The sequence below is a fragment of the Syngnathus acus genome, chromosome 17, assembly GCF_901709675.1.
Source record: "Syngnathus acus chromosome 17, fSynAcu1.2, whole genome shotgun sequence".
Lineage (NCBI taxonomy): Eukaryota > Metazoa > Chordata > Actinopteri > Syngnathiformes > Syngnathidae > Syngnathus > Syngnathus acus.
The window spans coordinates 6,516,957-6,542,281 of NC_051102.1; the positions used below are offsets into that span (position 1 = coordinate 6,516,957).

At 42.6% G+C, this 25,325-nt stretch overlaps 1 protein-coding gene across 2 annotated transcripts; it reads left to right on the plus strand.

Moving 5' to 3' along the window:
• The first annotated feature begins 1,792 nt into the window (after positions 1 to 1,792).
• Positions 1,793 to 24,920, plus strand: LOC119137228 (neurocan core protein-like). 2 transcript variants are annotated; one of them, XM_037276382.1, is made up of 20 exons: positions 1,793 to 2,166; positions 8,307 to 8,383; positions 10,388 to 10,591; positions 11,735 to 11,917; positions 12,499 to 12,673; positions 12,783 to 12,910; positions 13,330 to 13,614; positions 14,190 to 14,315; positions 14,383 to 14,457; positions 14,526 to 14,674; positions 14,819 to 14,999; positions 15,429 to 16,403; positions 18,472 to 18,582; positions 20,715 to 20,828; positions 21,361 to 21,412; positions 21,696 to 21,802; positions 21,965 to 22,047; positions 22,232 to 22,376; positions 23,060 to 23,242; positions 23,802 to 24,920. In XM_037276382.1, exons 2-20 carry the CDS (start codon positions 8,314 to 8,316, stop codon positions 23,915 to 23,917), a joined length of 3,462 nt encoding a protein of 1,153 aa, XP_037132277.1. In that variant the 5' UTR covers positions 1,793 to 2,166; positions 8,307 to 8,313; the 3' UTR covers positions 23,918 to 24,920. The 2 variants fall into 2 exon arrangements, with proteins under 2 accessions (XP_037132277.1, XP_037132276.1); XM_037276381.1 differs by lacking the exon at positions 1,793 to 2,166 and adding an exon at positions 3,295 to 3,340.
• Positions 24,921 to 25,325: the final 405 nt, after the last annotated feature.

The window sequence follows — 25,325 nt, forward strand, 5'->3', positions numbered from 1 at the left end:
CCCACTCTGTCTCCCAGACAAAATCCATTTTATGTGGTTAACTTACTAGCTTGTTTGATCTCTTCACATTAACAACAACACCAGTAAAAACAAACCGTGCAGAATGAGACTTTCCGGCCAATAACAAGCGCGCACAGGCGCCCGAGAGTGCCGACACCAGGATAGAGAATTTATTATGCTACAAAAAACATCATTATGCTCTTTGTTCTCGCTGTGGGCACCGTGTCTTTCTTGGCAGTGCTGTTAAGATGATGGAGCAGTTTTCCGTGTCCTAATCCCGTTCCTCTCATGTCTTGCGTTTGCTCCCCTGATGGAAAGTGATTGACATTTCTAAAAAGTCACAGTGCTTCAAAAATAAGCCAAGTCTCCTTCCTGTGTGTGTGCATGTGTGTGTGTGCGCGTGTGTGGTGCTAATTGAGGACAGTGCGCTATACATCAACTGTGATAAAAAAAATTTGGTTTAAAGAAGTTTAACAATGATTTCAATTGAAATGAAGGTATTTGGGTCCTATTTATATGAATGCATGACAGAATTGTGACACTTTTTTCAGATTCTTAGGAAGTGTTTTGACAATAGAAAATAATATGCTCCAACTATTGTGACATGCAGCATAATGTGGTCTCTTTTTTGGGAAAAGAAAAAAAAAAATCTTGTGAAATATTCATGGTTTGGTTGAAACGGAGGCTGTAGGTTGTGTTCTTTACAATATGTCCGCTCACGTGAAAAGAGCTAGTGTTATGATATTTGAGTTGAACCAAACTTGGGGATGACTTTGACTTCTACTCGACAAGTCATCGTTTTTATATTTTCACATCAGAATTTGAGCACATTTGCCTTTGTAGGAAAGACAGCAAAAAAGAATAGCAAAAAGGGGTTTAGTTTCATCCACGCCAACCTGGCAACCTTGTCTGAGTCACTTGTTGGTGTGAAGTGGTTCATAACATTATTTCTGAAAGGCAAATTTGTTCTGAAATTGGAGCACCTTTCCAAAATGGATTGTGTTCAACCTTCTGTATTAAGGAGAAAAACGCTGTGTGGTTTGGGCAGCACAATGCATTTTAATGAGGTCTTCCAATTTGGACACCAAATTATCTTCAAGTGGGGCAATTACCTGCAGCCCTTTTTTCTCTCTCTCTCTTTTTTTTTTGTAGTGCACATTTTAGCTATCAGTGGCGCTATTAGGACTCCAAAAACCTGCCTTTATGACAAGAGGGGAGATGCATTATTTAAAAGCATGCCGAGCACCTAGCAACAGCCTGCAGATCAACACTGGAGCAAATAACCCACTTTGCTACTTTTTTTTTTTTTTTTTAAGATTGCATTTTATGTTGCTTTTCTGTTCACATGTTGAACATTTTACTGCTTTTCTGGCTAATTCAATTTGGTATATCACTTTTTTTAACCATTAAAAATTGCACTACAGCAAAATAAAAAGGGAACTGGACAGTGTAATCATTGTTGGGACAAGCCGAAAGTGACTCTTTTCTGTAACCTGCTAAGCAGACTCTCACTTGGCAGAATGTCATGCCATTTTTTCATGTGATATTTCTGCTGGTCGGAATGTTTTGTTGTTATTTGGTGTTCCAACTTGTCAGTCACATGAGGAGAGAGAGGGAGCATCAGGAGGATGTGATGAGGTTAAGCTGGTGGTCAGACTGACATTCTAATTTAATTCACAGACAGTGGCTCAACCTTTAAAGGTTTATATCGGATTATGGTCATATAAAGACACCCCCCCGCTTTTTTTTTTTTTTTTTTTTTTTTTTCACAACCAGCCACCCTCCCCCTTCCACCTACACCGCCACCCTCTCTCTTTGAATGGGGGCGCTGGAGCCGTCTGTCTGCCTGTCTCTGTCTGCCTGCCTGTCTCTGTCTGCCTGCCTGCCTGTCAACCGTCTTTGTTTCAAACTGATCTGGCTTCTCTCTGGAGCACCCAAAGGTGGCCAACCAGCTCGCAGCCATCACGCCCCCCTCGGGAGCCAGAAGATGAAGCGCCCATCATCGGCCACTCGCTGAAGTCAGGCTTACCGCAAAGTGCCGCAAAGTGCTGCTTCACGCCCGCTCCGTCGAGCTGCACCTGCAAAAGCTTTTTCCTTTCCTTCTTCTTCTTCTGCCCCCCCACTCGCACATTCCAGCGGATTGCATCTGTGCTTTGTCCCCTTGAGGTGAGTGTGAAAACGGCCGTTATTTACCGTTCCAAGCGTCGTGCATCATTAAGAAGCATTTAAGTGTGAGTTGCATGGTAAAAAAAGGTGAACAATTCGCTGCACGTGCATACATATAATAATATCACTCGCAACAAAGTGATGGCTTCGATGAGAGCAAATTCAGTGATCCGTATTTTTGAATTATTTACAACGCAAAGCTTTTTAATACTAAGTGAAATTTACGATGGATGTAGTGGTATGCATAAAACATCAACTCTTGTAAGCGTCCGCCGCGCGCGCGTGTGTGCGCGTTCGTGTGCGGTTCTAGCCCATAGAGATTTTAATTTGAACAAGTTTTGAATGGGCGATCCTCTCTGAATCAGATGGTTGGAGTGATGCGGTGGTATAGACATGAACAGATGTTAGTGAAGTGTATTGTGTTGTGATGAAGTCTTATGTCACCTGCACATGACATTTAAGGACGCTTTACAACCTGCGTGCCCATTGGCCAGCGCGTAAAAAAAAAGCGCTTCCCAACCTTCATGACGTGAAATAAAAATATTGTAAAAAGCGTAATCAAATGCATTTTTGCAGCGCTGCATTTGTGACTTCACCTGTTAGTGGATTGTTTGGTTCTTATTGCACATTATTTGTTGTTTTTGTGCTCAGGCCAAAACCCTGTCTAATATATGACGTCTGCTTTGGTGCCATCTGGTGGCGTAAAAGTAAATGTACAAAACATTCATTTTGTCCTGTCTAGGTTTTTAGGCGACAAAAAAGTATTCCGATGGGGCGTCTAATTATTTTAACAGACCACCTCTTTACCCTAATCTTCTGTTAAATGGAGGTACCAAAAATGGGCTAATATTTTGAACTTTTACCTGAAATTCAATGCACAGCATCTCAAACATTTGAACAGAAACTAACTTCTGTGAATATTTGGAAACACCAAATACAAAATAAAAGTCTTCACTTGCATGTGTAGAGGTAGTTTGGGTGACCTTGACAAATGAGCCGCACTGTGTGACAATCCGAGAGCCCCTTGTTCTGTTTCTCGTTCCCTTGGACGAGTGCCCCCCCCCCTCCCCCCTCTTTCCTTGGCCTTGTTAGTGCACCCACAACCAGCTTGGTGTCAGTGCCATAAAGCAGGACGAGGTTAACAAGGCAGGCGCATGTACTGGAGCAGGAGGAGGTGAGGCGATTGTGTGTGTGTGTGTGTTGGTTGGTGAAGAGAAGAATAGTGAAGAAGAGTGGTGCTAAAAGCTGCTAGTTTACACCATGCATTTTTCATTCAGTGTGTGTGTGTGTGTGTGTGGAGCTGAGTGCACTCACTACTGGGAAAGATGCACGATACACTAGAAAGGGGGTTCTGAAATAGTTTCTGAATGTACCATTACTTTGTACAGTACATTATTGTGTAATGGGTGAAACACAGCAGACAGGACATCGCAGTGCACAAAAATTAGATTTAACTTGTTCACCTATAGCTGTTTTGAAAATAGAGTTGCCAAATAATATTGGGTTGTGTGACAGAGACTCTCTTCTTTCACCAGAAAAATACATTATTTTTTTTTAGCTTTTACCATTTTTGTAGTTATCAGCTATAGAACATGGGCCTCTGGTTTCTGACTGAAAAGCAGAGAAAAAGCTTTTTGTGACAGGAAACGTCAAACAGAACTTTACATAAAGAACATTTGAACAGCAATGAACAATCAAAATGAATGGATAAATATTTTCAGAAGTCAACCTGAAATCATGTTAGCGGAGAAATCATGTTAGGGGATTGGTGTAGCCGAGCCGTCAATCATCTCCGCTTTGTAACCATTACCGGCTTCAAGCTGCTGGTCAGGCCACTGGTTCCTAGCGTGGAGAAGAACGCAGCCAAGAGGCTCGTCCACACAAAGGAAACGTCGCTCTCTTTGTCTTCCCCCTTAAAAGCAAGTAACCTCATTTTTACTTGCTAAGTTTTATCAACCTGTTCTGTTTCGTGTTATATTCTGCTGTCACAGTTGGATGCTTTTCTTTTTTTTTTCGGGGGTTTTGTCTCCCACCATCACACTGCCTGAAACATCTCCTCTCAGCACTTTCAGTTCTTGTCTTTGCTGAACGTGTGAATATGAAACACACCTGAAGGACAATGCTTTGTTTCACTCTCCTCGGCGCAGTCAATGTTCCACCAGCGCAGCACATCCTAAAGTCAAACAAATGGTGGATCAAAACCAATCAGTGTGCTGCTGTTTTTTCGTCCGTTTCACTTGTTTTCTTTTCTTTTTCTGTGCTTCCCCGAGGATGCTATAAAATGTATTTGTGTTTGTGCAGAGCCTTGCATTTAATAATAAAAAAATGATAGTATGGACTCGCACATCTGATGTCATAAGTGGCTTTGTCACCTCTGACCTTTCACCTTTGTTCTTTGCAGCTTTGGGGCTCAGCTGTTTTTGTGTGCACATGTCGCGATCCCAAACTGAATGATTTTAACCTTTGACCCTGCCGCTCAAACACATCTCAAGTTCAACCTTAAACAAGCTCCTTCCAAAAATCGGATTTCTAATGTCATTTGTCAGAAAATTATATTTACATGAATTAAATATATAATATAATAATGTATATTATATATTTACATAAAATTAAAGTATTTTAAACTAAAAAAAGTATCTTAACGCTCGCACATAATATGAAAACGTCACTGATGTGCATTAGCATTGATGTTAAAATAGCTTAATGCTAGCATATAAGGCAAAACACCACAGACAGGCTAATGAAAATTAGCCTAGATCTTACGGTGATTATAAACCTTCAAACAGCTGCTACTTTATGATATAGAGCAGCGAAACATACAAACAAAACTCACAAAGATAATTCTTTCTGCTTTGTGGGAACGACAATCATTGTAAACCGATAAAACGGATAGTGAATAATGATGTAGTGGGGGAACACTACTTGAGTGACATTTGAGAAATGAAATCTTAATGTCTCTTCAGCCAGATGGTTGTCATAAGAGCTGTCAACCTTTGTCAGGTGTCTTGTTGGAAGTCACAAAAAAATCTTACACTTCTTCTGTCTTGAGAGCCTTTAGGATAGTTCCATTTATTGTTTCAAATAGATGGTGAATTTCATCTTGTCGTCCCACAAGTGCTTAATTGTGCCACTTTGAATGTGACAGAGGACGTGGTACGGAAAAGGCTGGACTTCAAAAACCTTCCATGGGCTTGTTTTCATGTGAAGAACAAATTTGATGAGTCATTAGATGTTTTTGCGTGTGCACGTTGGTGTGTATGTGACAGCATAATGAATGTGCACAAGAGATTAATAGTCTGAGTCATCCAAATTCACTGCTGTCTCTCTGATTGTGAAGAATGTTTTCATTGCTTTAAGAATATTAGATCTTTCCTCTCCCTGGAAACGATTGCGCCTGTTTACCACTTTTAGACAGCTAAACTAATTAGTTGGGTCACTCATAGAACTCTGGCACCATTGTATCTTCCATTCCCATTGCTTCTTCCATATATGATTTCAAATTTCCAAGTAAAGATGGACCACTCGTGCCATTTATGAATCGTAACAGCTTTTATTTCCAGCGGCTTTGTGAACTCGTTTTCTTTGTGAGGATGTGACGAGGGCGTTGAAATGACCTTCCTTTCATTTGTCTTCATCTTCGCCTCGCTCTTTGTCTGTCAATCATCGGGAACTGTCAGCACTTAAAGAGTTTGCTGAGACATAATTAGGGAAAAGGGGAGGCGGGGGTGGAGAGATTTGTTCGCTTATGAAGTAGTGAGGTACAAGACTTTAAGTTTGACTCAAACACAATTTATGCAAATGAAAATGTGCCTACATTCCTTTCCAAATGCTGTCAAACTTGCATAGGAAAAGTCACAGGTGTCTCAACAGCACGCGGCGGTCGACATGTGCGAAGCATGCGGAAATTATCGGCTTGAGCAAACTTGCATTGAAATTTAACACAGACGCCAGCTGCCGAAATGCGTACGTGTGAGTCTAAGTGGACGTTTGCACGTGAATGTAGAAATCAGTGACCTCGTCTGCAATCCCATGTGATGCTTGAGTAGAAAAATGCGCCATGACCACAGGGATGAAATTGTGAGCAAACATGGCCTGGTTTAGTACATGATGGCTTCAAAGTAAATGTCTAATTGCTTCATGATCCATATTGTATAAATAAATAAATAAATAAAAAATCACTTGGTGTGTATTTAAAACAACCACATACTCTACCGTTCAAAAGTTTGGGGTCACTTCGAAAAGTCCTAATTTTTCAAATCAAATTGAAATGAGGATAAACTAATGAGGAAAACTGACTATTCTAGCTGCCATTTTTTTTAATGTAATATCTACAAGGCCCATTTCCAGCAACCATTCCTCCAATGTTCTAATGGTCCATTGGATGACCCTTGAAAACCCTTGTGCAATTATTTTAATTTTTATGGAAAACACAAAATTGTCTGGATGACCCCAAACTTTTGAACAGTAGTGTACTGTTAGCATTAAGCTGTTTACCTTGATGCTAACAGCCTTTGAACAGCAGTGTACTGTTAGCATTAAGTAATGCTAACGGCTAAAGGCATTTAGAGTCATGGCAGGTTCACCCGTAATGTGCTTGTTGGTATGCTGCTGGTGCTATGGATGTTGTAAACCCCCCCCCCCCCCACTGGTAAACTTCTGAATGGATTCTGTCTACGGGCACACCGAGTGGCATCCATTCACATGTCCGGGGTCTGAATTGTGACGGCGGGGATCGGCCTTGCCGGGGCGAGGTTCTCGGATTCAAAGCTTTGTATGCGTCTGACCAAACGTCTGAGGGTTCTGACCCTGTCCAAAGCTTTACAAAGCACCACCCAGCGAGCGTAACCCACGGTCCAGATCTCCAACGCGCAAAGAGTCCAGCAGCTCGCGACCCCAATCTGTCAGAGCCCGTCACCAGGTCCAAACCCACCTTTCACCAGTATTAAAGTGTGTGCCACAACGGGGGGTCTAACCCGCACCAGAACCTCCTTTTCAAGAGTCCCGCTCTGTTTCCATTAAAAATCACTCACACGGTTCTTGTTCGGTGCCACATGGTTTAGTGGGTGTCACAGGGGGGCGATATACTATCTCCAGGGAATGTTTTTCTTTCGCCTCACACGCTCCAATTCGAGATGGTTTTAGCGAGGCTTCACATGGTCGGAAAGGCTGACATTGTTGTGTTCATTTATTGCTGGTTGAATCGCTGTTGCGTAATCCTCTTTCAGAGCATTGGGGGGGATGCACTTGGAATGAGTTGCAGTTTCCTTGGTGAGGCTGAGTAGGCCTTAATGAATGACTTGATGGAACTGAAATGGAGATGCAGAACTTCCGTCCATCTCGCCATCAATTTCCTATAAAGATGCTCTTTATTAGGGTCAATCCACTCTGGACTGGTTGCTAGCCGCCCACGCCGAACATGTCAAGCTAATTCCTGCAGGATCCTCGTTTGTTTCGTTCTCCTTTAACTCTGGAGAAATTGTGCATGATAAAGCAAAGTTGTTTCTTCTTCAAACAAACTCCTCTTCATCTTTAGTTCATAGAGCAGAGAAGCTTCGGGCCACCATTCAAATCCTCTGATACACTCAGTAGATTAGTTTGAATGTGTTTCTGATCTCGAATCTTCTCAAAGTTGAGTTTTTGAGGGAGAACACTGGTTGGCTAAATCTCTTTCTGCTCACTGGGAGGACGTCAGATGGCCTTTTGCCAAACTCGATAGGGTTGGCTAATGTCGGCTAGATGAGCTTTCATGCCGGTGAAGCTTTCCTAATAATGGACAGATTAAATGCATACTGGCTGGCCTGTTTCCCCACGCCGCCACATCGTGGTTCAAGGTCACCTTGTCTTCAGATCTAACCTGGCATTGATACAAAAGGTCTAAAGGCAACTAATTGCTCCGGATGCAGAGCTCCAGTGAACTGTGACTGCTTTAAGTTGCTTATCGTTTTGTTCTTATTACATTATCTCATGCCCCACCCCCCACGATGAGGTACACTCCATTAACCTTTTTAGTGATCTGTCAGCCATTATGGAGAATTTAGTCTGTAAATATACTGATATTCAGATGATGGAAAGACATTAATAATTATTTTGGAACAATAATTCAATTTTAAATTTGAATTGTTTTCTGTCATCCCTCTCAGGTCCAAGATGGCGCTTCCTCGGCATGCGGCCGGGCGACACATCTTCTTGACTCTCTTCTTCTACTGTTTTGGCTTTGGTGAGTTTTCTTAAGCTAACAACATGAATTCCGATCTCAAGCAAGATTTGATGGTCACATATTAGTCGATCCAATAATGGTCACATTGACGCTGGGAGAGTCATACTCACAGCAATCGCCAGCATTTCAGGCCATTAGCATTTTTATGAGTGACTTTTTACAGCAATATATGCAGAAAGTTCATGCAAATTCACTTTTCAGTATTCACCATCTTTGTTCGCTCCAGCGAGCGGGAAGGAAGTTCAACACATTATTAGATAAAGGTTAGACCAAGGACACCTTCGTGAGGACATGAGCGAGCTGTAAAATCTTGCGAAGGCATTTCAGTCGACGGGAAATCGGATTTTCATCCATTGCCGTCTTTCAAGGTACAGCCGGATTGGGATTCACAGACACATCTGTTTCTTCATTATTATTTTTATCTTATTGTGGCAGACATATAATTTCAATGTTGTAAGTGAGAGTTGACACGCTGGGAATGTTTGTCGACATACTCTGCGGGAGTGAGCTGGAACGTCTCCAGAAGCGTTTATGCAATTTACTTCCGCCATCTGTTCATTTGCGACGCTGCGTGAAATTCATAGTTATGAACAACAAAATTTAGTCCAATTAAAGATGTCAAGGAATGCCAGATGTGTCAGAAAGGTTACGGGGAGAATGTAAAGTAAAAATGAAGATGAGGAAAGAATCAAATTTAGCGCTGTACATTCTTTTAGTCATTAATAATAATCATAAGATATGTAATATATCTAATATATCTAATATATAATATATATAATATATATATAATAATATATATTATTAATAAGTCATTAAATTCAGTGCTGTACATTATTTTAGTAGTTAATAATAATGATAATAATTAAAAGATATAATAATAATAATAATAATTTCTTTTTGTAATATTAAATTTTTGTTTCTTGACTTTCGAGTTGAATTTTGACTGCCGTCCACTGAGCCATCTTGGCTCAAAACGTCCCTTCCCCATCTTTCAGAGAGCTGACAAGTCTGCTAAAGACAGCGAGTGTCCCTTGAAGTCACTTCCAGCACTCTTTCCCTCACCTTATTTGAACAATACCATCTGTCACTTGCATGCCTGTGAGTACACTTGGCAGCCAAAGCCCCTCCATTTCCATCATTCAATTTACAACCAGCTCTCTTTGTCTGGTCCTACCGCCCCGTCTTTGTCCGCCAGGCTCCCGATCTCATTCCGGCTCACGCTCTCGCTCTCGGCCTGCGTGGTTCTTGTGTGATTACATCTGATTTGAGCGGCGGGCCGCGGGGGCTCTCCTGAGCTCGCCGAAATGATCTCAGGGGGGTCTCGGCGTGTGAAAGATGTCCAATCTAAATGCAGATGGAAATATCCTCCAGGGATTTCCATCTACTGTTTATATGATTCCAAAAAGACCTTTTGTTTATTTGTGTATTTATTTCTACACACGCTGTTTTGCACGGGCTGGCAATTTGGTCGTTATCTCGCAAGGTATGCGCTCACACCAGATGAAAGACGACAAATAGGTTTGATGTTGCTGTTGGATGTTGTTTGGCTTTTCAGGTGATGCTGTTGCCATGGCGACAATATTTTTAACGCGCAGAGCCACAAAGTGCGCCGCGGTGATCTTTAAACATTATTTTATGTGAATACAATGGGGGGTAAACAGATAAACAAAAGAAGCGGGCAGAATGATGATCACTTTAGCGTGCGCGTGCACTTTGCATTTCCGTAATGAGCATTGAGCTCCTTCTCTGGAGTGATGACAGAGGTTGTGTGAACGTTGCTAATGAATCCCCAATGTCTGATCAGCAGACAAATTGGTTTAAAGCCAGAGCTGACCCTCATTTATTTTTCTCTTCTACTACAGTGCACAGAGCATTGATCAATGAGACGCTGAAATGCTTTAATCAAAAAGTATTGATGTGCTGGGCTCGGATGGATATAGAACATCACTTCCTGTTTGTACGCGCCGGATCTCCATGATGGTTGTTTTACAATCCTCTCTGCAGGTGATTCCTCCTCTATAGTTAACATGCGGAGGGTTAGCCATCCTACTGTTCAGCGGGCGCTCGCAGGTGAAGCCGTGCTCCCCTGCGTCTTCACGCTGCCGAGCGGATCGTCGGCACAGAGCGTCCGCCTCCTGTGGACTCTCGTCAGGCTTCCTGCAGGTGGACAAGACTCCCCTCTGGAGCAGGTTGTGCTGTCAGCTGAAGGTAATACCAAAAAAAAGAAAAGAAATCCGCTTCACGGTTACAGAGCACTCACGGGGTTCGAATCTTGGATCTGTATGGAATTGGCTTACCCTAAAAACATGCATGATGAGATAAAACAAAAAATAATTGTATGTCAATGTGTGTGCTGGAGGCGGCTCGGTGGAGCACTGGGTAGCACGTCCGTCTCACAGTTAGGAGGGTGCTGGTTCGATTCCACCTCCGGCCCTCCCTGTGTGGAGTTTGCATGTTCTCCCCAGGCCCGCGTGGGTTTTCTCCGGGCACTCCGGTTTCCTCCCACATCCCAAAAACATGCTTGGTAGGCCGATTGAAGACTCCAAATTGTCCCTAGGTGTGAGTGCGAGTGCAAATGGTTGTTTGTCTCTGTGTGCCCTGCGATTGGCTGGCAACCGGTTCAGGGTGTCCCCCACCTACTGCCCGATGACGGCTGGGATAGGCTCCAGCACTCCCGCGACCCCCGTGGGGACTGAGCGGTTCAGAAAATGGATGGATGGATGTGTGTGCTGGTGAGTCCAGTCTAAATTTGTACCAAATTCAGCCTGGGATTGTCTCCAGCCCTCTTTAAATATTTCATTTATTATACTTGTTATAATCCATCAAGGAAAAGTGTTATGAAAACTAGATGGATAAAATCTGTTTTGGGGAACAAATGTATCGACTCACTGTCCTTTACAAAATATGGACAAAAGTATTGGGACAACTGACAAATTCTGGATACATTTATTGGGTAACTCTCCGTGACATCATATGGACAAAAGTATTGGGACGACTATCAATTACAAGAGGAAAAAAAATGGAGTTGGCCCTGCTTCTGCAGCAATAGCCACATGGAGACTTCTGGTCAGAAAGTGTCTCTTCTAGTTCATCAAAATTGCCTCTGCCTGCATTAAATTGACCTTGCTTTGTGCACACGCACACACACACACACGTGAAAAAGTCCGCATACAAACGAGGTGCGTGTCGCAATACTATTTTGCATGTGGCGAGATCTTCTGTGAGAATGTGATTGAGAAAAAGACTTTCAAGGCTTTTGCTTTGTCCTTTTCTAAAAGTTGAATGATGATGTCAGTCGCTTAAGCTAATGCTGTCTGTCCGTCCGTCCGTCCGTCTGTGTCTCTGCCAAAGGTGACGTAATCAAGGTGAATAAGGCTTTCAGCGGCCGTGTCAAGCTGCCAGGATACGCTGGCAGTCCCCTCAACGCTACCATGGAGATCTCCAGTCTGCGTACCAACGACTCAGGCACTTACCACTGTCAGGTTGTCATGGGCAACGACTACGAGAGAGATGCCGTGCCTCTGGTGGTCTTTGGTAAGCTCAGCGGCGGGCTTCATGACACAACACACACACAACAAAGGCTTTTATTTTCTTTGTTCGGATGTATTTTTTATATATGCTAATTATATATGCTAATGTTGATGCATTAGCAGGCCTGTGATTTGATTTTAGTTTGTGATGGCAAGAAACCAAGCACAAATATTCCCCTTTTTCTTTTTCTTACATTTGACAGTCAAGATTTCACAGCTGTACTTTTTGACTTTTATTGAAGTAGCTTTTATCAAAATTGTTTTTACACAAGTACAGTACTGCTTCAGCACTTTTGCCACCTCTGATTAATTAAGCATTAATAACATGAATTCAGCAAATCAGTCACATCACAATGACTGACTTGATTAATGGACTGTGGGGCTCTGTGCAGCCCTTTTTTTTATTTTCCTCATCTCAATTTCCACCTGAGTTATTGTGTAATTGTTTTTTAATGAAGGCCTTTGGGCTGAATATCAACGATGTCCTATCAGGTTATTCATCTGCGGAACCTTGATGTTCTTCAAGGCAATAACAACCTTTTTATGTTCTAAGAGAACAACTAACCCGTGTTTGCATTTGGGCAGGCGTGGTGTTTCATTACCAGGCTCCCAGCGCTCGATACGCCCTCTCCTTCGCGGACGCCCAGCGAGCCTGCCAAGAGAACTCGGCTCAGATGGCCACATCGGCCCAAATGTGGGCCGCCTATTACGACGGCTTCGCCAGCTGTGCGGCCGGCTGGATCGACGATCAGACCGTCCGGTGAGGAGAGAAGAAATGATCTGTTGCTTAGCTGATGTGCTCATGAGTTAGACACTTATTATTATTCATAAATGCAATCTTCTTCAAAGGTGTTTCCATGTCTTTGCAGATATTCTGTCCAGTCAACTGAGCTGGACTGCTCTGGACATAAGGAGTACTCTGCTGGAGTGCGGAATTATGGAAAAAGGGACCCCAAAGAGTTGTTTGATGTCTACTGCTTTGCAAAAGAATTGGATGGTAATACACAAACACACACATGCACACACACGCAAAGCATGGGGGAGTGGTAAAAGGATATTTTTCATTATTTTAAGTTTTATATGCTCAATATTGTGCTACTGGAACCTCCATAATAAACAAGGTTTCGTTGTATGGAAATAAAAGTGGCCATAATCTGCATAATTCTGACTAACGTGAGTAAAGTGATGACATTCAAAGTGTTATTTATTTTTAGTTAATACACACCTTCCTGCTAGTGCCGCCCTTGCTGTCAAACGTGCCACTAAAAATAGTCAGCTATTTCTGCCTCACAATTGGTAAAAAAAAAATATATCAGACATGTTTTTCTTCCTTCGTGTCGAACCTTTTGAATGCAGCCATGGAATGAGCTCCTACCTAGTGTTTATCTGTCCTCCCATTTTATTCTCTGCCTGCAGGCGAAGTCTTTCATGCCTCAGTTCCTGGCAGGTTGTCGCTGTCTTCAGCCTCAGACCGCTGCGTGTCCCTGGGGGGCCAGCTGGCTACCGTGGGGCAGCTTTATCTGGCCTGGAAGGCCGGCCTGGACAGCTGCGCCCCGGGTTGGCTCTCAGATGGTAGCGTTCACTACCCGGTCAACCTCCCTCACCCAGACTGCGGAGGGAACAAGCCAGGAGTCCACACTGTCACGTCGAACAACACGAGTGACAACACCACAGCACTGTATGATGCATACTGCTACAGAGGTGATCATCTGATTTATTGGAAAGGTTTTTCACAGCAGTGCACACAAACGGTGGAGCAACACATGTAGACTCACAGGCGTATATTCTTTATCCTCTGCAATGAGCATTTCCATTCATTTCAAATGGGGAAATATGATTTGCGATACAAGTGTTTTGAGTTATGAATGTGCTCAGAGTTAAAGGTCATATTTGTTGAATTAATGGTAATAGTTAGAATAAATTGATCTTCTCTAGGCAGATAAATACTGGGAAATGTTTCGACACGACGATTGCTAAAATGTGATTGGCTGCTGAATTAAGTGACTCCATATTGGAGATAGTTTTAAATGTCCTGTCAAGGCCAAAAGCCCTCACTCCAAGTGGGCGTGGAAGCCTCCAATTTGCTCTGGAATAACAATGACCGACCATGCCATGGCCAGTGTTGTCGCCATGGCAACAGTCATTCCTGAGCTCCATCTTCACACTGTCACACAGATGTGAAAAAAGCTGAATTGACACGAGCATTTTTTTGTTATCCCTCATATTGGCTGAAACCCTTACAGCAAGTCATTTTTTCCTTCTCTTTGTTTTTGTAGGTAAAGTGGAGAGCACTGACACCATCTCTCAGATCTACACTTCGCTGTGGAAGCCCTGGAGCTACCTCACAGACTCGAGTACTGCGTCTTCAGGAATGAAGAGCCCACCCACCATTAATGCTAAAGGTTTGTCTCAGATCATTTTAATAAATGCAGTTTTTGGACAAAATGTGAATTACTTTTGCCACCACAGGTGATACTGACCATTCTCCATCCAACTGGACGGGACTGGTAGACCTTGAGGAGGACCTTCTTAGCGTCAACGCATGTGAGTCTAGTTGATGACATCTTTGATGTCCAAACCAGAAGAATAAATACCAACTGCGCCTATCCCAGCCTCAGACCCTTGGTCCTCAGAGTCCTCCGACTCATATGTGAGCCTTCAGAAATTTCCGGGTCAAAGCATCGACTGGGGAGAACCATTTGAGCCTGACTCACCTGAATTTCTCCGACCTCCTGCTGTTCCAACACCCGCTGAGAAGAAGGTTCGTTTTCTTTATTAACGTCATTAACGTTTGCTTCCATCTAATTTAGGTCAAGTTTTTTTTTCCCCTTGATAGTATTTAAGTGTGGAATTGTCGAAACCTTCATGAGATTTAAATTCATCTGTCAATTTGAAATCATTTCAGCTCATCTCGGGGATTGTCGACTCTTTTTGGAAGCCTTGGAACTACCTGGTAGGGACCGGCGGCGGTGCTAGTGAGGACACGACTGGAACTCCCAAGGAAAGTATGGATGAAGAAAATGTGAAGAAAAAGCACGAGAAGAAGAAGGAGGATGGAAGGAATTTAGCCACGACAACATCACCAGGTTTGACTTTTCTCGTTACTTTTGTTTTTATGCCGTCATGGAATCAAGTCTTAAGTATTCAAAGCACATTAACTGTAACAAGCGTTCTTAATGAAGACACATGGAATTACAAAAACAGGCATTAATAATTCAGAACTGAGTAAGGACTTTAGCCTTAGATTATGCTAAAAAACAAGAAGCCCTTATTATTGTGATCAATCATGTGTACGTTGGCTGCTTAAAATGTCAAAATTGCTTCAAGGCTAGATTCATTTGGGATATCTTTTAAAATGATACTTATATGTTTGGATAATATTTGTATTCAACATATAAAAGACCAAATTCCATAATTGCGTTTTCTCCCAAAAGGCACCACAACTCAAAAGAGCTCAGTTTGTTTTATTTTATGACAGACATTTTTTAAAATCTGTCTTCTTGACTCTCCTGCAGGTTTCTTCTCTTGGGAAAGTTTTCTGTCCAGTGGTGCCTCTAAAGACGCTGCGACCCCAGCCAATGAAGAATCATCTACTCATCTGACATCCTCTCCTACCTCCGATAATCTTTCTACAACCGGGACAACCATCAGTGAGGAGACTCCACAGACACTTCTGTCCACCACCTCTTCCCCAGTGCCAGAAACAACTTCATCTAGCGGGGAAACCTGGCTTCGTGTAGATACCGAGACCACAACCCAGTCGGGTGACAAGAGGGAGATCTCGGTCACGTCCCGAGCCGGTTCCAGAAGAGGCCGAGGCAAGAAGAACAGAGGGGAGGATAGGAGCAGAGGTGAAGACAAGGGAAGAGGAGATGATGAAGGGAGTGGAGTGATTACCGCTGCGGAGGCCAAAGGCGAGATTCAAGTCTCACGACGTCCAGTGGGGACCAGTAAACCAAGAGAAAGATCCAGATCTAGAGAAAGAGGTCACAGGAAAGGACAGACCACTACGACTACGACGGCAACCACCACTCCCGAACCCTCTGTGATGTCCACATCTCAGATTGTGGACATCTCGACACCCAATCTCCTGTCCACAGTTTCAACTGAAACGCAATCCGCATCTGTACGAGCAGACTTGGAGCCTTCGCCATCCACAACTTCATCCTTTTCAACCTCAGCTCCGAGCATGTCTCCATCCCCAGCCCAGTCTGGAACATCTCTCTCCCCTTCTCCAGCTCAGACTATCGGATCAGGCCCTCCTTCGTTTTCTCCCTCAGACAACCACACCAGCTCCGATAACCCCTTTGCACTGCTCGACTGGGTTCCGGTTGAGAGCGTGGTGGTTCTCAACGTCTCTCTGGACCCCCTTCCGGAAGATGAGGAGCCTGCCTGGTCGCAAACCGTGGGCTCGGGGTCGCAGTTACCAGGCAACATGGAGGAGGACAGCAGCAGGTTCAACGTCAGCACCGTCACTATGGTCCCAGCTGGTAAGCGTTTATGATAATCGGCATTGTTCGGTGAAAATGTCAATGTCACGGGGGGGGGGGAGTCCGCTGCATGCACCACATGCTGATCAGCACACTAATTGACAAAGTGACATTGGTGAGTCAGTGCTGCCTTTTGATTTTCAGCATGATAGTTTGCTTGGAGCTTTCGCAATTCTTTCAAGGTTTATTTGACAGCTGCTTGTTGTGCTGCTGAGTCATGACTCACATTGTTGAATCCTCAAGGTAGATGATCTAGCCATCAAGATCATCGCCGGTCTTTAATGAGGTGTGTGTACTAAATGTGTGAATCATCACTATGTGGGAAGGTCAATGAGGCAACAATTCATAAATATGATTTTTTTTTTTTTATGCTCAGGGAATTCAAGTGTAATTTTCATAACTACAAAATGAGACTCCAGTTCTCGGGGATTACTGCTGAAGATTGACTTTTCATTTTCTCTCCCTGACCTTGTCACTACCTCAATATATTCAAAACAGTGTCAGGGCTGCATTCTCATCAGAACGGGAGACCACCTTCCCGTCAGTGTAGACAATCTGCTGATTAAGTCTGCAGCACGGCGCTTCTGAGAGCAGCTCCCGGCTTGCTTTTCCACCTATTTTTGCTTGATAATGAGCATCCAACATCCACACCACCCGCCAGTTGAAATCCTCACGGGTATTGTTGATATCCCACATTTTGATGGTGATTACTTTGCTCCTCTGCAAATCTGCAGCGAGCAAGTCAAAGCTGCCAACTGGCGCTAAGAGGAGAGAACAGCTGTAAATCGTATCGACGAGGAAGCCGGGGGGGGTTGCTTGTGTTCGGGATGAAGGTTGATTGATTGAACGAAAACCCCTGAAGGCATGCAGGCGGAGGGTCATAAACACACATGCTGATATCTTAACCACACAAACTGGAGATGTGGATGGGGGGTGGTGAAAACAACAGCAATGAAGAGTTATAATGAGGCAAACAAAAGGACGTTTGGAATCATGACGTTCGACATGTGGCTTGCACGTATAGTCCCGGAATACAAATACGGATGAATGCGTGGGAGATTACTTGTCTGCAAATCTGTCAGTTGCCTTATTTGTGTCGGTGGTGTTGGATGCTCGGCGGACGACATGACAGTTCACTCTGTCAGCTGCTTCCATACACGCTATTGATTTTTTTTGCACCACTCACTTTAATGAACAGCCAATTGCGCATAGCTTAGCTTGCTACACAATATTTGTCGGGGCGTACCTTGATTTAGCCCGGATTGATGCAATCAAGGTACCGCTATACTGCTTATCGGATTTATATATGGTGTTTGTTGAGCGTTTCAGTGTCAGTTGCTAAATGACTGGATAAATAATCATAACCTAGCAGTTGATTTTCAGCCAGTGCATGTTGCAAACAACAGGAAAAAAGCCTTTGCATGCACGTACGCACCTTCAGAGAACAAAGACTCCCGCAACTAGCTTTGTGAAAGACTGAACGGGTGGCGCTTTTCAAAAGATCCTAAGTCGCCATAATGAGCGGTTGAGGAGAGAAACACGTGGTGGTGCGTCAATTGATATGGAAATGCCTGATTGTGGAAACAGACCACACGCATGCACGCATTTAACGGGTGAATGGCGGGGGCCGAGGCCTTCGACGGGGGGTCTGCTCATTTCTACCGAAGATGTCTAATGTCCAAAGTTCTCACGCTGCCCAATACGCTTGGTGGAGCGAGCCGGGGATTGCTTTCCATATGGTAACCACGGCAACCGCGGCTGTGAGCGGATGGCAAGGTTGAAACGTTCTGGCTTCTGATCCCTGTGAAAAGAGGCGGACTGCGAAATGGATATGATTGTGTTGGAGCAGTTGGTTTTGGCTCAACTGCCATGATGGCTAGTAATTAGCGTTGCATGGCTGCAGGCAGTTTCATTTTAAATATCTGCATTAGACCTGTGATTGGTCAAGTACATTACAGAGGAGAAAAATAGTTACACATTATTTCTACTCATAATTTAGCGTAGGTAGCCAGTGAGTCTACTGTATGAATCCAATTACTAAATTCCTACCCCCTCTTGTCTCTTTCAGTGGAGCCCTGCGTGACAAACCCATGTCTGCATGGAGGAAGGTGCCTTCCTCAGGGAACAGGCTACAGCTGCTACTGCCCACAAGGGTATGCGGGGGAGAACTGTGAGATTGGTGAGTGATGCTTACACACACACACACATGCACGCACATACACGCTAGCGCACATGATGAAGTCGACATTGAGTCAGGAGGTACACACTGACAGAAGGCACTCCGTCAGTGCTCCATCGGCAGGTTAAAGACTTGAGCTTTCCATCTTGGGGTTCAATTGAAAAAGGGTAGGGGTGCGGCGGGTCAAACGTTGGATTGACAGACTGCCAAACTCGGACGATGTGATGCTCCATTCGGGTCAAGCTGCTACTATCGCTCACTGACAAGGAATTTTATGAGTAAACAAACATGTTTGTTGATTTTGTACAAGACAATATATTAGGTGCTTCTAACTTTTTATAAATTAAATCACAAATATTTTCAAAGCAGTCTGCGCATACTGTATAGGAATTTCAAATGGTAAGAATATGTCAGACATATTGTAGCGTCTGTGTATGTGCCTTTAAGAGGCGGGGCCTGATGGGGGTCATGTGTGATGTCAGCAAGACTGTGTGTGAGTGTCTAGGTAAGAGCTGTGGCCCACAGCAGCTTTTATGTGAGTTTGCTCATTGTGTTTTACTGTTCTCACGATATTCGGTGAACAGCTGAAAAGTCTATCTGCATTTTTTTGCAACCTCTCCTGCATTATTTCCTAAAAAAAACAAAACATTCAGCTGTTTTTTTTTTGTACGACTCCGTCCAAAGCAAAAAAAGTCTAACTTTTAGGACATCTGAGTGCCGAAGAATTGTTAATGCTATAAAAAGAAAATGTGATTTGGCGCAAACAATGAACCTCTATATTCAATACATCCGAGCTATTTCACTTAGCTGGAGATCCCAGAAATTAGATTAGAGCTCTCATTATGCTGCAATTACATCGCCGCGTAGATCGGTGCTTCCTACAACGGCAAAAACAAACACATAACATTATCTATGTAAAAGTAGAATGCTTGCTCCAGATCCAATTACATTGTAATGGTGTACGTAATGATGCTGTAGGGATGTTTGTGAGCCATGGTGAAGTCCCACATTAGACACCTGCAAGGCCCGTGACACGGGGCATAAATCGGCCCGCTCTGCCTTTAAGGAGCAAATTGGAGTGTTTAATTGGTTCTCTTAAGGCACACTTGACTGATGAAGCAGTCATCCCTCAAGGAAGTCAACACGGACGGATAAAAGAATGGCAAGTGGTGAACCAGCCTTATTTCCTACGAGCACCATTACGTTTTATATCAAAGATGGACAGACGATGAATGTGTAATGTGGATTCATGATGGTTTGTATATGAATGATGGATGGATTAATAGATGATGATTGATTAGGGATGAGGGATGTGTTGATACATGAACTATGGGTAGATGATGATCTGCTCTATGTATCATGTGTGAGTGTTGATGGATGATAAATATCTGACCGAATGAATTCAACGTCAATAATGAGAGGATGGATGGATGGTTAAAAGATCATTAATGGATCGTTGGAAGGATGGTAATTATGATGGATTAGAGATGATTGATGCACAGTATGAATAGAAGATTAATCTAGCATAAAACATTCATTCATTAAAATTAATAATCTATTAACATAATAATATATTAATATAATAATGTGCTTTACTGTTACAGTATTTAATGTTTTTTTTATAAAATGAACATATATGGATAATATAATTAGTTTGCCGATAAACCTACTCCTGAGACTTGAACACAGACGGTGGAGCAACGCATGTAGACAGACAATACAACAGTATCGAAAAATGTGTGTTTAAAGTTATAAGCATAGTCACAAAACGAATTAAGCCTGTATTTCAAGGCACCGCTGTATTTGTTTTTGTGAGGAATGAGCATTTAAAATGTAAATGCACACAGAAGCTATATTGAGTGTCTCCTTATGTGAGACAATGGGAAGGATGAGGAAAAAAAAAAATGCAAAAGGGATTAGACCGCCTCACATCCTGTTTAGTCTTGATACGATGCGCTCCAGCAACAATGTCGTCCTCTTCTTCACGCAAGAACATATGGCTGACTTATTTTTGTGTTAGTGGCTGAATGTCACACAAATGGATCCATTTTCTTCTCTCCGCTCATCCTTTTCATGTGAGCCCTAATGCGATTTTTTTTTCCCCTCCCTTCTCCTTTACTTCCTCCTCGCAGATGTCGATGACTGCCAGTCGGAGCCGTGTGAAAATGGAGGCACTTGCATCGACAAGATCGATTCTTTCCTCTGCCTTTGCCTGCCCAGCTACGGAGGAGACACGTGCGAAAAAGGTGAAAGGTGAAACACTGAGGGGATAGACAATAGCGACTCAGAGAAACAACCGAGTTTTTCACTCGTTCGTGTGATGTTAAGGGACAGAAAAGTTGACTGGGAAATTAGTTTGATTTACACAATCATGAGAATTTTCAAGGTGGAAAAAAAAGAGAAGCAATGACATGAAGAGATGCGAAACTGCAGGATGCATTAACGACGGCACGACGACCTTCAAGGTCCCGACACAAACAAAATAAAGAAATTGTTGATGGGCAAAATCGTCTACATGCGTGTGTGTGTGTGTGTATCCTATAATGACTATTAATGAATCTGTAACCTTTGCAGCAGTCAATGTATCCTCTGTGGTATTTATGGACATTAAAGATGCCGGGAGAGAAAAGGCTGTGTGAAAAGCGTCCTTTATGTAGCGCTGCAAATTGCCAAATGCCTCTCCTCCCATTTTTACCTTCTACTTTGTTCCTGTTTGTTCAATAAGAATACAGGGGGGAAAAAAATCCTGATAGCTTCCGCTGTGTTATTTCTCTGCAGACATAGAAGGCTGTGAGCACGGCTGGAGGAAGTTCCACGGCCATTGCTACAGGTAAAAAAAAAAAAAACTCTAGTGTGATCCTCAACAGTTTTTATAAGTCTCATTTCCATTACACCCAATTCTCCCAGTGCAAAGCCTAGCAAAAGAAACAAAACTCCACCTAGACTTGCACTGGGACCAAAAAATAGCTAAAAGCTCCCTTGTGAGCCACTCTGCGATTAAAATGCATCTTTTTCTTTTCATGTTGAGCTTCTAATCAATGGCAGAGAAGCTTTCTTGAGTAAATTATGAAAACGATACAAAATGTGTGGGTGTTTTTTTTTTTTTGTCTCAGGTACTTCACCCACAGACACACGTGGGAGGACGCAGAGAAAGACTGCAGAGAGCACAGCGCCCACCTGAGCAGCGTGACCTCTGCCAATGAACAAGAGTTTATCAATGGTAAATTGTGCTGCGGGAATAGCTGAACACAAACACAAGCATATTTAATAAAAAATGAAATAATGATTAAATTAAATTAAATTACATGGGGTCCTATTAAATAAATATACTACATTAGTACTCTATTGCTCCCATTTAATGACAATATGTTGTTCTTTACAGGTCTAGGTCATGACAACGCCTGGGTGGGTCTAAACGACCGCACAGTGGAAGATGATTTTCAATGGACTGATAGCAACGAACTGGTCAGTCACTACGCTTTAATATTACCGCAGTCTGAAAAGTTCCATTCGTCTCAAATGTCTTTGTATAAATAGCAGAAGGTTGTATGAAAATTCTTGTGCTTTTTCTAATCCCTCATGTAAAATGGAATCCAGATTCCAGCCGTGCAGCCTGCTGATAAACAAAAAGGAATCATTTCTTTTGCAGGTATACGAGAACTGGCGGGAGAGCCAGCCAGATAACTTTTTTGCAGGAGGCGAGGACTGTGTCGTGACCATTGCTCATGAAGATGGAAAATGGAACGACGTGCCCTGTAACTACAATCTGCCCTACATCTGCAAGAAGGGAACAGGTATTTTGGAGGTCACCCTCGAATCAAACTTTTTTTTTTCTTCATATCAAGTAATGCAAAGAGAGCTACAACACTAAAAAATTACAGCTAGAAATAAGTGTGGGAAAATAATTACAGTCTGACTTGTCACGTCCCAGAACTGGCTGAGGTGAGATAAAATCATTGCTATGAAAAGTAATTATAATTGCACACATCAAACAATTTCATTAAGAAAAACAATCATGATTGAAATATTAAAGGCCACAATCAGTTTGAAAAAGTGAATGTGTTTGTCTTGCCATCTCGGCCTGCTGTAACATTGCATGCTAATCACGATGCTAATCACAATAGCATTTTAATGAGCTAAATGATTTAATGTGGTTACATGTGTATGTTACAAGTTACAACTAACCAGCTGGCTGCATTTTAGTCATGGTGCTCCCTCAGAAAATATTCTCACACTTTTGATTTACACTCAGAAGTTGGCTCGACTTGAGTTATAAAATGTCACCGCTCGCAGATGCTGCACCAACTCAAGGCCCAATCCAGCCCGATGCTATTAATCCGCCATCCCAAAAATTTGTAGCGTGTTTTAATCCACAAAAATAGCAGAACTAAATGACTGACTTGTCAACCAGAAAAAAAAAGGATTGATGGAAGCAATTCCCGGTACGTGACATAAACACCCCTGGTTGTGTTGCCAGTGTTGTGCGGGACCCCGCCGGCTGTGGAAAACGCCCACCTGGTAGGTCGGCGAAGGTCACACTATGACATCCACGCGGTGGTACGCTACCAGTGCTCGGAGGGCTTCTACCAGCGCCACATTCCCACCGCACGCTGCCGGGCTGACGGCAGCTGGGAGCGACCCAGGATCATCTGCACCAAATGTAAGTCTGCTAAATATACTGTATTTGAATCCTTCACATCATTTCAGTCTTTTGAAAAACGACAATCGTAAAGACATGACAAGCTTTTTAAAGCTAAAAATACATTTATCAGGTTAATAACTGGAGGGTGACGTGTTTGAAAGCATCTTATGTGTGTGCCACTTAAAGAACACATCAGACTAAAAAAAAAAAATATATATATATATATATCTATATAAAGCTGGCACAATGTTAATAATAGCCTTTATTTGCAATCAGACAAAGGCACCAGCATCGTTGTAAATTTTTTTTATTTTTTATTTGGCACTTCATTGTGAATAATTTTAGTTTATATATATATTTATTTATTTTTTTGTCTTTTCATTTGTGTACAGTAATCTTATTTTTTCACAGGTGCTTTTCTCATGTTACACCCTCTTTTAACATGAATTTATCGGCACATAATGGGGCCAGAGACAGATGATTTTTTTTTTTTTTGCACAGATCATTTGAATCATCTACTGTCCTCAGGATAACCTACTTTGGTACATTTCAGAATCTGTATCATTATTCCTTTCAGCCCGCCGCTCCCACCGATACCGACGCCATCATCGCAAAGAGCGCCGCGAGCGTCGCGGCCACAGGAGGCACGGCGAGGGCCGCCGGGCCAGAGAAGACGCGCGCAGCTACGAGTGAACCAAATAACACGGCGCCTGAAAAGACGAGGTGCTACTGTGGCTCCAGTTTCCCGCAAGCAAAACAGTGATTTCCTTGTTCTGCTTCTTACCGCTTTCTCCCTCCTGACGACTACGTGAGGTTTGATTCCTATCACACAGAGTTCATCTCATTAACTGCACCGATTTTAGCTGTTTTGATGCTTTCTTTCAATTCTTGACCCCACCTCCTTTAACTAAGGTCCAACGCGAACACTAACTAGCTCTCATACTCTCTAACCTTTCCGTACAGTGACCCCACCCGCCATGTAAAAGAGGAATATTCTTGTTTTTGTTTGTGTAATCTGAAAATGGATCATCTGTTTGTTCGGTTACAAAACACAGATGTCATTGATGCAAGGTGATCCTCTTTTTTTTTTTTTTGGTGTGTGTGTGTGTGTGTGTACATGCTGCAGTTGTTACTTGGTCCACAAGCACACGCATAGTAGATTTTGCTTTCTTCTATCAACATGCTTTTTCTAATATCTGCTCCGTTTTGTGTCATGTTTTATTTATTACTTAGTGGAGATGCTCTTCTGTTATTTTGTACTTCTTTGGTGTAACATTGTTTTCTAATCCAGTATTATGTCATACAATCAGCCAGAAATAACATTAATCAGTTGATTGTCTCTAATCTGAGTATTGTACATATTGTGGTGTTTACTGGCTGATGTTTAATCAATAGCTGGACCTTGTCCAATCAGATAATGCGCCTCAAGCACTCTTTGTGACTCAATGAGTGGCATTGACAACTTGATTGATAACGCGAACGGGATTATTTGAGTCCACTCACTCGTACCTAAAATGCGTAAAACTCCCTTCAATCATTGCATGGCAACATTTTACTTGGTGGCTAGAATGTGGAGATATATTTTTTTTCTTCTTGGTCTTTGATATTTGAATTGTCATCTACTTTTTTGGGGTGTTCTTATGATGTTTTTGTCCTGTTGTTGTTTCATTCTTAATAAAGAGAAAATTATACAGCATTTGTGATTGTCTCTCATCTGTTGTGATTCTCCATTTGATGAATCAATTTTGGTCTTACTGGGGGTCCCCCTTCATGCTGAAATAATTTAAAGCCATTTTTAAAACTACAGTATTCCCTCATTTATCGCGGATAATTGGTTCCAAAAACCACCCGCGATAATTGAAATCCGCAAAGTACGGTCACCAACAAGAAGTATTGGGCAGGTTAACAAGTTAGCGGAAAGTTGCTAATTCGCGATCGTGCTAACACGCGAAAACGGACTTCTAAAGGAATGTTAAAACGAACATTTGGAGCAATACTACATTGTCCTAAAGGTTAGACACATGTTTCCTCAATTTAGAAGTTTTATTTTGACTTTTAAATGTTTTTTTAATTTGGGGGAAAAAAATCCGCGATGGAGTGA

Excerpts from the sequence above, each read along its gene's own strand:
- LOC119137228 (XM_037276381.1), top strand. The coding sequence starts at position 3,321 with ATGTACTGGAGCAGGAGGAG. Across the intron at positions 8,384-10,387 it reads CTTCTACTGTTTTGGCTTTG|GTGATTCCTCCTCTATAGTT; the intron begins GTGAGTTTTCTT and ends TCCTCTCTGCAG. Across the intron at positions 14,458-14,525 it reads CCTTCTTAGCGTCAACGCAT|CCTCAGACCCTTGGTCCTCA; the intron begins GTGAGTCTAGTT and ends CGCCTATCCCAG.